General features: G+C 44.5%; 1 protein-coding gene across 10 annotated transcripts in view; it reads right to left on the bottom strand.

Annotated features, from left to right (window-relative positions):
• The window catches only part of OBSCN (obscurin, cytoskeletal calmodulin and titin-interacting RhoGEF), a 281,462-nt gene that overhangs the window by 111,924 nt on the left and 156,446 nt on the right, over positions 1–13,092 (bottom strand). For all 10 annotated transcript variants that reach the window (XM_066585186.1, XM_066585185.1, XM_066585191.1 and 7 more), the window contains 7 exons: positions 11,658–13,013; positions 11,207–11,485; positions 10,602–10,677; positions 8,753–8,868; positions 7,482–7,679; positions 952–996; positions 425–520 (listed from right to left, as the gene is read on the bottom strand). In XM_066585186.1, the coding sequence (XP_066441283.1) occupies positions 425–520; positions 952–996; positions 7,482–7,679; positions 8,753–8,868; positions 10,602–10,677; positions 11,207–11,485; positions 11,658–13,013 (2,166 nt within the window). The remainder of the gene's footprint in view (positions 1–424; positions 521–951; positions 997–7,481; positions 7,680–8,752; positions 8,869–10,601; positions 10,678–11,206; positions 11,486–11,657; positions 13,014–13,092) is intronic.

Genomic DNA, 13,092 nt, shown 5'->3' on the forward strand with positions numbered 1-13,092 from the left:
TCCCTGCAGTCCCCAATACCTGTGTGCAGGGGTCTTCCCCTAGTGGAGGCTATATAAATCTATACGTAGTGAGCTGCATCTAGCAGTGGATTTATATATCTGTGTAAAGGGAGCTCCCCCTAGTGATAGTAGTACTGTATACATCTGTATACAGTATGCTCCATCTAGCTGTGGCTGTATGTAGTTGTATATAGTAAGCAAACCCTAGTGGTGGCGGTATGTATCTGCGTATGGTGAGCTCCCTCTACTGATGGCTGTATATATCTGTATACAGTGAGCTCCCCCTAGTGGTGACTGCAGGCAGACAAAATATCACTTGTAACTTTATATTAATGCAGGCGGTTTGGAGCTGTGAGTCACAGTGCCTCTATAAAGAGGCGCACATACACAATAATCTATAGTTGTGTATGTACGGAGACTTTACCTTCCAGTTTCACGGATAAGGTGATGCTGGAGCCCTTCTGCACCTTCTTGTTGGTGAATCGCTCCAGGAACATCGGAGGAATCCGCTTCTCTAGATCTGCGGAACAAGATGCGAGATCGTGACTGCTGACCCCTTATCGGTTCTCTGCTGATGAGACCCAAAATACGCTGCGCCATATACCATATATTATGATTCGTTATTTGCTGTACAGCTCATGATGATGCTCAGTGATAGAGGGAGAGATGAGGCCCCCAAAGTCCCCAAGGACCTCACGGTCACATCCATCATCATTTATTAAATGGAGGTTGCTATTTGAGAATGTCCCTTATCAGTTCTATAAGACGGTCCCTTAGGAGGAACGTCACTTTATCCTCACTCATAAAGTCTCTGCCTTCTACTTGTGGTTATGGAGACATTAGATGCCTCCTGCCTCACTGTTATTAGTGGATCGTGGTTAATTGTTAAACTCTTTTACTTCAGCACCCTCTGTTCCCTGCATGGAACAATAACATCCGAGCATGACTGACCTCCAGCCTCCTCCGCTGATTTCTCTTTCTGCAGCTCTCCCGGACCTGGAATGCAATTATCAAAAAGGTGAAAACAAGAGAAGTGAACAAGATGAGAAAATGTATTTCATTATCCAATCTTATGAATAGGATACATAGATGGATTGATTGGTCATGTCTGTGCTGCATGGATGGAAGATAAACAAGGCTCAATATGGATGTATCCAGGGTATATAAAAAACACAACCAATTTAGTGCAAAAAATGACAAAATTGGTTGTGTCCAGGACTGCATTGAAGTACCATTCCAGGTCACTTCATAGTATATGGTGTTTTGCTTGACCAATCTATCCACACCCTTAACCTGGACACACAGAACAGACATGGCCAATCTATCCACACCCATAACCTGGACACACAGAACAGACATGACCAATCTATCCACACACATAACCTGGACACACAGAACATACATGACCACTCTATCCACACCCATAGCCTGGACACACAGAACAGACATGACCAATCTATCCACACACATAACCTGGACACACAGAACAGACATGACCAATCTATCCACACCCATAACCTGGACACACAGAACAGACATGACCACCCATGACCACTCTATCCACACCCATACTCTGGCCACACAGAACAGACATGACCAATCTATCCCCACCCATACCCTGGACACACAGAATAGACATGACCAATCTATCCACACCCATAAACTGGACACACAAAACAGACATGACCACCCATGAACACTCTATCCCCACCCATACCCTGGACACACAGAATAGACATGACCAATCTATCCACACCCATAAACTGGACACACAAAACAGACATGACCACCCATGAACACTCTATCCCCACCCATACCCTGGACACACAGAATAGACATGACCAATCTATCCACACCCATAAACTGGACACACAAAACAGACATGACCACCCATGAACACTCTATCCCCACCCATACCCTGGACACACAGAATAGACATGACCAATCTATCCACACCCATAATGTGCCCATGCAGAGCAGAGATGACCAATCTATCCATATACACTCTTTACAAAAAAAAAAAAACAAGCACCTAGAAAGAGTTCTTATTTTTCTACAAAACTCAGCATGCAGTTACATCTCAGGCAGATATGTAAATGATTAGAGTTGTGGTGTGATTAGATGAACGGTCTTGTCACCTAAGGCCTTAAAATGTTTCCCCCCCATGGTCTATATAAAGGGTCTCGGAGGCTCCTTGTGTGTAGTGACCTCTTCTTCCGCTTCTGTAGAGCTTGTTGGCCACTAGACCACTCTACGACACAATCCAAGAGATTTCGCTCCGTTACCAGAGTCTGAGAGGGGCGCAGTATGGGGATGTGAGAAGCTGGATGGTCATATCGATGACTTGCCATTACCTGTGCCGTTCTGACCAGACTGTTAGAAGTATTGGGAACAGTCAACGTATCCGACAAGCACGAGCATCTCCAACTGTTTCATTGTCTGCTATCTAGAGACAGGTGGTGCCATCGTTACACCCCTGTGTCTGTCGAGACAATTTTCAGGTACCTGACTGGAGGACATTTCCTCTTACGGCGCCCATTATGTGTACTGTCTTAGACACCCACCCACTGTCGCTTCCGTTTGCAGTGGTGTTGTAAGTGACGAAACTGGACTGCTATGGAGTTGAACCGTTTTGTCTTCAGCAATGAACCCAGGTTCAGTTTGGGCCCTGATGACAAATGTGTTCGTGTCTGGAGACCTCGGGGGGAGCGCCTTAATCCTCCCTTTGCTGTGAAGCGCACACTGCCCTCACTGCTGGTGTGATGGTCGGGGGGTCGCATACAACAGTTGGTCCTCCCTAGTAGTGGTACGAAGGACGATGACAGCTCAGGGATATGTTCAGGACATCCTGCAGCCACATGTGTTCCTCTCATGGCAGCTTCCAAGATGCTTCCAGCAGGATAATACTCGGCCGCACACACAAGGGGGTCACAAGAATGTCTCCACAACATTGTCACACATCTGTGGCTGCCCTATCGCCACATTTATCACTAATAGAACATGTATGGGACCATCTGGGATGCCAGCTTCTATAGCCTACAAGTTTGCACGATCTAGAGTCTCAGTTACAGCAGATGTGGACTGATTTGCCCCAGGATACCATAGAGAACCTGTATGCCTCCATGCCCACCCGTATCATGTCTTGTATCAAAGCTAGAGGCGGTAAAACAGGGTACTAGAGCCTTCATATTTGTCCGTATCACATCTTACATCGAAGCTAGAGGCAGTACAACAAGGTACTAGAGCCTCCATGCCTGCTTGTATCACATCTTACATCCAAGCTAGAAGTGATACAACAGGGTACTAGAACCTCCATGCCCGACTGTATCACATCTTGTATCCAAGCTAGAGGAGGTACAACAGGGTACTAGAGCCTCCATGCCTGCCCATATCACATCTTGTATCCAAGCTACAGGAGGTACAACAAGGTACTAGAGCCTCCATGCCTGCCCATATCGCATCTTGTATCCAAGCTAGAGATGGTTCAACAGGGTACTGTAGCCTTCATGCCCACCTGTATCATATCTTGTATCCAAGCTACAGGCGGTACAACAAGTTACTAGAGGTTCTTTTCAGGTGTTCAGTTTTCCCCAATAAATTCCCCTTTTGCTTACTTATCATTTACTTATATCAACATTGCAATCACACATAGAAAGTTTCATTTGATTCAGACAATTCCCTCTAACTGCTTGACTTTTTTGACAAGTTTACATAAGCTGCTCATTTAGAGCAGATATGACCAATCTATCCATGGATATAGACCAAGCAAACGTTAACTTGGCATTTAACGCCTTATGATAACTAATCTAGAATGTACTATAATGCTGTATATGGACTTATCATAATGAATCTATAATAAATGCTGATGCTGAACTCACCCAGATTTATAAACTTCCTTAGAAAGCCTGAGGGGGAATTCTCAGGTGTGCGGGCATGCCACGAGCCAAACGGCTTTAATTCCAGACAGAAAAATTCAAGGTTAAGCTCCTAAAAGAATCTCCTTTATTCCAAATTATAATACGTGAAATGACATATGAATGTGTGTATACGGCGCTCACACATACGTGTGTCAGAGCATTTGTCTCCTTGTTCACTGAAATGCATCACAGTTACAATAAAAGCAAGCATGAATCAATCAGTTCACTCCTACAAAACTGCATATCAAATCTACTCGTTATAGTCAAATATATATATATTGTAGTAGTGCAGTACACAGAAGGGCCTATAGAGGGCCAGAGACAGGACTTCTGTTGCAAGGGTTAACCAAGTGGTGGAGCAGGAACCAGATAAAAGCCAGTTCCTGCCAAAGAGAGGATGAGACCCAGCGCAGCAGAGTGAGGTGCTGCAGGCTGGTGGCCTGGAAAGGCAAGAGGTTGACAGGGTGACGCCCCTAACCTCAACACCTGAGAGAGAGAGGGCCAGCGCAGCAGAGGAAGGTGCTGCCGGCTGGTGGCCTGAAAAGGCAAAGAGTCCGACAGGGATGACGCCCCTGGACTCCCACCCAAGTTGGGGTGCTAAGGGACATTAACGTGATTAACTGTGCTGTGACGTGTGCTGAAATAAATGCTGGCCGGAGCCAGATAAAGATATACGCTGTTCCTGAGCCGTGTTTTCCCGTGGGGTGCGCCATTCCTGGTACTAGAGGTCAGCGATCCCGAGGCAAGAGAACCCCCCTTGCTACTATATATATATATATAGATAGATAGATATAGATATATATATATAGATAGATACGCAATGTAATTTTATTGTGTGTATATATATATATATATATATATATATATATATATATATATATACACACACACACATATAATGTACACACATTAGATATTGAGTACGCTGTTTCAAAATCCAATATGCTTTTGTATTTACCAGGCATCTTCTAGAGCCCGAGCCCCGTGAGAGCTTGTTAACTTTGTCTATGCCTATACATCTGAAGGATGCTGAAGAGCCTGCATGCCATTCCACAAACTGCTTTGCGGCACCTGATGCATTTGTATTCTGTTTTTCTATCCCATAAATACGCTCTAGTATTCTTGCTTCTAACTTTCTCACTGTGCAGCCTACGAATATTACAATTATACTCAATACAATAAAGATTTCATACAGGTTCATAGAAGAATCGATTTTAAAACAGGTGGTATTTTGTGCTACCACATCTGAAGAAACCCCATAATGAAGAACCCCACCTTCTGCTGACCATGCCAGTGAAACTCACTAGAAGAAAGACTATTACCCAAATTTCATTTTTTCTGGATACACGTAATATCCCTTTTTCTATAAATTGTGTAAATGCTCCATCCTGTCTGAGGTAAACAGGGGAAAATAAACTATTTTTAATGCTGTGAAAGTCCTCCTCATAGGCTGTAGATAAAACCACTTGTCCTCCGATATTCATTTTACTTCTTCTCCTATTATAAACTTCACTTAATATATTTTATCTACCTTAGATGCTGCCCTATCCAGCATCCATTGACTATATCCTCCTGGCTTTAATCTGCCAACTATATCTTGCCTCATGTTGATAATCACTTTCCTTGTGCAGAAGCTCTTCTTGTACAAATGAATTCTCCTATTGGAATCCCTCGCTCTATATGCAGAGGATGCCAACTTTCTGTCCTTCAAATCATATTACCTGAGTCAAATGTCCCATACATAGAAACAGACTCCATTGTTCTTCCTGTGAAGTCATTTATTGTATATATACAGGGTGTCCCAAAGAAATACATTTATATAGACAGAAGTTCTGTCTGACCTCTTTAGAGACACCATGATACCACATACTGCAGCCATAATTCAATTCGGATTGCAGGAAAGGCCATAGATAACCACTATTGTATACATTTTACTGGAGACCCTGTTACGGAGTGAAGTGATTTATTGTATATATGTTAATACAACTTGAATACAATGTAATTTTATGGTTTGCATTGAGTAGATTTGATACGCAGTTTTGTAGGAATGAATTGATTAGTTTGTGTGTGCTTTTATTGTTACTGTGATGTATTGCCCGCTATGCAGTGAACAAGGAGCTGAATGCTCTGGAACACATATGTGTGGGCACAGTATACACACCCGGAAATTCTGATGTCATTTCACATACTATCATTTGGAATAAAAGAGATTCTTTTAGGATTTTTATATCCTGATTAGAGATGAGCGAGCGTACTCGGATAAGCACTACTCGCTCGAGTAATTTGCTTTATCCGAGTATCGCTGTGCTCGGGTCTAAAGATTCGGGTGCCGGCACGGAGTGGGGAGCTGCAGGGGAGAGCGGGGAGGAACGGAGGGGAGATCTTTCTCTCCCTCTCTCCCGCCCGCTCTCCCCTGCTCCCCGCTGCGACTCACCTGTCAGCCGCAGCGGCACCCGAATCTTTAGACCCGAGCACAGCGATACTCGGATAAAGCCAATTACTCGAGCGAGTAGTGCTTATCCGAGTACGCTCGCTCATCTCTAATCCTGATGCATCAGTCATGTTAAAGGGAACCTGCCATGTCCTAGAAGTGCCATAAACTAAATATGCTGCTTATAGGACGGAGAACGTGGAGTCCAGGGTTGTACTACTTATACTTACTTGGCTTTCCGCTCTCTTGCTATCACCCCTGGAAATCGGCGCTTGATCTGTGAGCCTGACTCTTTTCTTCAGTCAGTTTCCATATTGAACAATGTGTGTGCGCATTGTCTGAAGAAAAAAGTTGTGCTCCTACATTGAGCGTAGACTTCCAGAGGTGACAGAGAGGGAACAGGGAGTCAAGTAAGTATAAGAAGTACACACCTGAACTCCACATTCTCTGTCCTATAAGCACTAGAGCTGGAGCCCCGTCTCTCCATGGGCCCCATAGCAGTCGCGTGGTTTGCATTTAGGAAACATGTATGTTCTTGTGTTGAGTACTGGATTCAGTTTTGGGCCCTGCATTCTGCAAAGGATATAGCAGAGTTGGAGGGAATTCAATGCTGGGTGACTAGATTATTAAATCGGATGGTCTTGTTGAGCTGTGTGGTCAAAGAACTGACACAGGATTTATTCTTCCCAAGGACTGTGGAGGAAATGTGGTTTAAATCATCTATATAGGAAGGGGTTCTTTACTGTCAGAGTAGTGAAACTATGAAATGCTCTACCCCAGGAGGTAGTGATAGCAGGGACAAGGACAGCATTTAAAGGAGGCTATATAAATATCTAATAACTAATGGCATTGAGGGTTGTAATAAATCGAATAAAGAATTCTTTACCTTTTAAAAAAAAAAAAAAATTGTATTTGTTGGACCGATGTTTTTTTACCTTATATCATCTATGTGCAGATTGAGCAGGTTTATATTATAACTAAAAATAATGTTATTATATTTGTAAACTATTATATTATAAATGTTATTATATTAGTAAACCGGAGCGCTTGATGTTCTTCATGCTGATTACAAACATGTAATATAGTAGCAACATATAATATACATTACATCCGCTGTGACCTCTCGGTTGTACCTTTTACAGTTAGTCTGGCAGAGGAATACGCAGATCCAGAGGAGTTACTAATGTACGTGGAATATTCGCCAGCGTCCTCCTTGGTTACATTGAGGATCTCCAGGGCGCGCACCTTCCTCTTATTGGTCACCAGTATCCTGTCGGAGGAGTGGATCGGCTGCCCGTCCTTAAACCAATAGACTCGCGGGCGAGGGAATCCTACACAACAAATGTCTGCTGTTACTTTATAAGCCCCCCAAATACTTACATCCACTACACAGCCCCCAAATAGCTGATCAATCTTACTAGGCAGGAATTTTTTCCTCCAAATGTATCATTTTCCAAAGGAAAATCATTCAATAGCAAAGCAGAAGGCATAGTGGGACAGACTGGAGCGAGGGAACAAAAATGAGAGTAAGGCCTCGGTCACACAACCGTTTTTTGGTCCGACCTGCAGACGCGCTTGCGATCTGCAGATCTATAGACCAAATGCATCCCAATGCGATCGGTCACATGTCCGCTTTTTATGTGGATGTGCGATCAATTATAGGACACAACGATTTGCAGAACGCGCCTATCTGCGTTCTGCGCATCGCTGTGTTCTATATATGCGCTCAATGGGGCCGGCGGCAGCAGCGCCGACCCCATTGAGAACATATACTATAAAGATTGTTCTCCTCTGCCACAGCTGTAACAGCTGTGGCAGAGAAGACAGATGTTCGCCCATTGAATTCAATGGAGCCGGCAATATAGCCGGCTCCATTGAAAGCAATGGGCTGCCGGCGAGCGCGGGATGAATTTTCGGGAAGGGCTTAAAAATATAAGCCCTTCCCTGAAAAGCATCCTGAAATGTGTAAAAATAAAAATTATACTCACCTTTTCCCTGCAGCCGGACTTCAGCCGCGGCCAGCCGGCAATTCTCCTAAACTGCTCTGTGTAGTATTCAGCAGGCGGGGATTTAAAATCCTCGCCTGCTGAATGAGCTGCCTCTGATTGGTCACAGCCCTCACCAATCAAAGGCAGCTCTCACTCACCCATTCATGAATGGGTGAGTGAGTGCTGCCTCTGATTGGCTGAGCACAGGGACCAATCAGGGGCAGCTCTCAGCTATTGAATGACAGCTGAGAGCTGCCCCTGATTGGTCCATGCGCTCAGCCAATCCGATCCGCAAATCGCGCGAAAAAACGCCCATCTGACCGAGGCCTTAAACCCTCTGGCGCCGCTGATCTCCACTGTCCTCCAGGTACAGACTACTGGGTAATTCTGCTGTAAAGCATCAGCATTGTTTGTACCTTTTACTTTGATCTGGAATCTGGCGATCGGGGTCCCTGGGGACACCAGGACATCTTGGAGTTCCTCCAGGATTTGTGGCAGCTGCTCATGCTCTGTGGCCGACTCTAGGCTCTCTCTGCAAATACAAAGGAACACATAGAATATGTTATGATCACTGCCTGTTTAGAGCCACTTCCCTTTAACATTGAGAAACTGCTCCCACAATGCACTGAAAAAGACAGAGCAGCTCTGGATGTGACTGGAGTAAAGAATGAGCCATAACATCAGAAATGTAACTTGCAGCTCTGGAGGTGATTGGAGTATAAGACACAGTATTTTTGGGGGTAAAGACAAAATCAGTTAAAAAGAAAAGAATAACCGTTACTCAGAGTTATATGGAGATTTATTTCGTAAAATGAAGCTGTCCTTCAGTAATAAATAATAGGAATAAGGCGCGGGCTATGCGGAGACTTTGGCTGTGTCACAGGTCGTGCGGACAAAGATCGCATTGTAGCCCTGTCATCTTACAATGAAATAGAACTCAATGTGGTTGTGGTCTAACTCAAAAGTTGTTGTGACCAGCGGATCGCAAAAAGTACATCCCTGCGAGATTTTTCGTGATCTGTGGGTCACAGCAACTTGTGAGTCGCAACGTAACCACACTGAGTTCTATTAGATTGTGAGATTATAGGATTACAATGTGATATTTGGTCACATGATCTGTGTGATAACAGGGAGCAGCAGCTTACATATAATGTGAAATGGTGTGGAAGTCTTTATATAAAACTCCTGTTATCCAGCATCAATGCTGTTAGGGAGCCCTATTCTAGCCTCTATTCTGGTTTCAAGGTTGGAGAACAGCGGCGTCATCTCCTCACTGAATGTCATTGACAAGTCCAATGTAGTTCCCAGCTTAATTTGGCGGCAGCGTCATCTCACCGCCTATGATTCACACAAAGTGCCGGGCACTAAAAATAATTCCCATATACTCACTACAATTCCTCTGAAAGCTACGGCAATGAAATTATGTATCCTCAAAGGTTGTAATATACATTAATCCCATGGCACTATAGAGCCTGACATAGCAGATTCCACTCCCACCTTCACAGGATCTCTAGTATTTTCCTTGTGCTTCTTCCAGGTTTCTCTATCATCGGATGGATAAAATCTACATCACTAGGTGTCAATTTGTTGAATCCTGTGCCCTGACCATTTACACTATCACTTCAACTCATCTACTGTACAGGAAAGTGTGTATGAGAGCAAGCAGACAGCGCCACCTAGTGCAAGCCATAAGCTTTGCAGGGGAAGGCCTTAGTCAGACGGGCGTTTTTTCGCGCGATTTGCGCATCGCATGTCGCATGCGCAAATCGCGTGACCGGAGGCAAAAAATCGCGGGAAAAATCTGCACCTAGCCGCGTTAATCGTCGCAGCAAAACGCCCGTCTGGCCGGAGAAAAATCGCCGTGCGCATCAAAATGCGCATGAAACTTAGACTGACTGGCGAAAATAATGATTTTGGTGCGCACATAAAACGACGAACGCAGATAGGCGCGATCTGCGAATCAACGTGTCCTATAATTTATCGCATATCCGCATAAAAAGCGGACATGTGACCGATACCATAGCGAACCATTGGTTCTATATATGCACGAAACGCATGCGCATGCGCAAATCGCGCGAAAAAACGCCCGTCTGACTAAGGCCGAAGGGAGGGGATGGTATACATGGCAAAGATGATAAAGCAGTACATTAGATGCAATTGGAGGAAACCTCCATAATGTACTTTATAATAAGGGATGGTGAGGAGTCCCATTAGTGACATTGCACATCATCACACATCACATTGTGACATTTCTCAAGGTGTTACCTGGATTCATATCCCCGGGCACTGACGTAGGACGAGGTCTCAGTGGCCTCTGCTGTGTCGTAGTCTGAGCTGGTCACTAAAACAGAGATAATTGGACAGGTTGGAATATGTTAGATAATGATGGAAGACGATGAGCAGAGGGGGTATATATTTACCAATGACCAATCACATGGGAAGCCCTAAATGGGCTACAATCAGTATCTTCTATTATATACAGCACCATATAATAGATTATACTGTAAGCCAACACAATATAATGTGATATAATAGACTGTAATATAATTTACAACACTGTATTATTGATTATAAGGTCACGTAATAAAACACACAAAAGGATATAATGAGATATAGCATACTGTATATACCACTGCAAGTCACCTGTGCAATATGTACAATATATTCTCTCCCATCACATTGCTGCTATCACTGACCCTCTGGACAGGTATCTTCCATTACAGCCCCCCTTGCAGGTCAGTGGTCGTAGCACTACAATCCTTGCACCCCCATTGGTCACCTCACTGCATATACCCAGTATGCCATTTCTAGGTGTTATTTAAATTTGGTTGGTTGGTTGATTGTACTGTACATAGTAGACATATACTCACAGTCCACTCTTAGCTCTGCCTTAGTTGAGGCTACTCCCATCCTGTTCTCAGCCAGACACCGGTACACTCCCATGTCTGTAAGCACCACAGCGGTGATGATAAGCTGGTGGCAGCCCTCCTGGTCCTCGTTGATCATATAATGATCGTCTTCTTCTATCACTTTCCCATCTTTGAACCAGCGGACAGTTGGCATTGGTTTCCCAATCACGACGCAATCAAAACTGACTGGGTAACCATCCTGCACCTCCTGGTTCTGAAGCTCCGTGATAAAGATAGGGGCTAACACGAGAGGAGAGATTGGAATATGCGAGTAATGTTATAATACATTGGAATAATGGGAAAGTCCACCCAAATTATATCAATTCCCTCCCTCGTTATAATTGAGAAGCTGTCACAGCCCCACCCAGTTACCGACTATAAGGATATAGTGTCTATGATTGCACTGTCTGACCTGTGTCTGATGTCAGTAAGGTCATCTGTTGCTTGGCTTCCAGTTTTTGCTGCTCCGTGGGTCCAGTTTCTACTTTCATTATCCGTAACTCAATCTTCTTTGGCCCCAAGTCAAGGATATCGATCTTCACTGGAATTCCTATCGCTGAGAACATTTCCCGGAACCTGTGAGCAGCAATTGAAGCTTCTGATCTTATTTCAAACTTTATGTAGATGTATTTGTCATCTTCCCGGTAGGTCTGGTGGTCTATTGGAGGCATATCTCCTTCATCAGCACTGACAAAGAGCTCTTCCTCAGACATTTCCAAGGAAGACTTAGACTTGAAGATTTTATGGAGCCTTCTTCCTGCCTTCCGAAAGGCATCATCCAAGTCACTTGAAGAGCTTTCAGTTTCACTGTCTGTGGTGTGTTTTGGTGGGATGGGAATTGGCTTTTGGGGAATTTCTGGTTCTCCACCACTCACCACCAACTTTGCGCTATGGGATACCAAGCCAAATTTGTTGGAGGCTTCACACGTGTATTCTCCTGTGTCCTCGAGCTCCACTGCAGTGATGATCAGGGAGCAGGTCCCATCAGGGTAGTTGTCGATGTGGTAATGACGACCATCAGACAGCTCCTTACCATCCTTCGTCCATCGAGCTGTGATATCACTTTTACTGATGGCCACACACTCGAGGTGAACAGTTCCTCCCACCTCTACTGTGAAGTCTTTGAATGTCTCAGTGAACATGGGACACTCCTGTTGCTTTATGACCTTTCTTGCCTTATAGCCCTTGAATGCTGCTTGAATCTTGATGGCCGCCTTGTCCATGGCTGGGTCATCGTCAAACATTTCTGACAAGTCAGGTTCTGTTATGGGTTCATCTTTCTTCACCTCCTTCACCTCAGTAATCTCTGAGGTCTCAAAGTGCTTGAAGAACTTGCTGGCAGACACCGTCTGGACCTTACTTCCACAGGTGACGGTGGACTTACCTGCCTTCTTAAGATATGAGACCAGAGATGGCGTCCCAGCCCGTGACTCATCATCAGAACTTGTAAGGGAGAAGTCAGCCTCGCTTGTCTTGGCCACATCTTCAGATGTGTAACCTGAGAAATCTGCCCGACGCTCGGCCTCTTTTTTACGCTTCAGTTTTTCATCTTCTTCTGGGACCTCAGAGATAGAATCTAAGGTTGGCTCCTTACTCATTCGCCGCTTTTTAGCCAACGCTTCCCATAACAGATGGAGGTCTCCTTCTTGAGCAGCTTCAGGAGGGAGGTTGGGCTGTGTGCTATCTTCTGTCTCAACCGCATGATCTGTCCTTTCATGGGCCAAGCTAAGTATTTCCTGTACATCTACCAGCTCCGTAATGGTTTGTACTAGGAAAAGAATGAAAAATACATCACGTATGGATGGTGAAATATCTCTAGTAGTGGCTGATTACAGGATTTTCATAGG

This window comes from Eleutherodactylus coqui, chromosome 12, assembly GCF_035609145.1.
Source record: "Eleutherodactylus coqui strain aEleCoq1 chromosome 12, aEleCoq1.hap1, whole genome shotgun sequence".
Classification (NCBI taxonomy): Eukaryota; Metazoa; Chordata; class Amphibia; order Anura; family Eleutherodactylidae; genus Eleutherodactylus; species Eleutherodactylus coqui.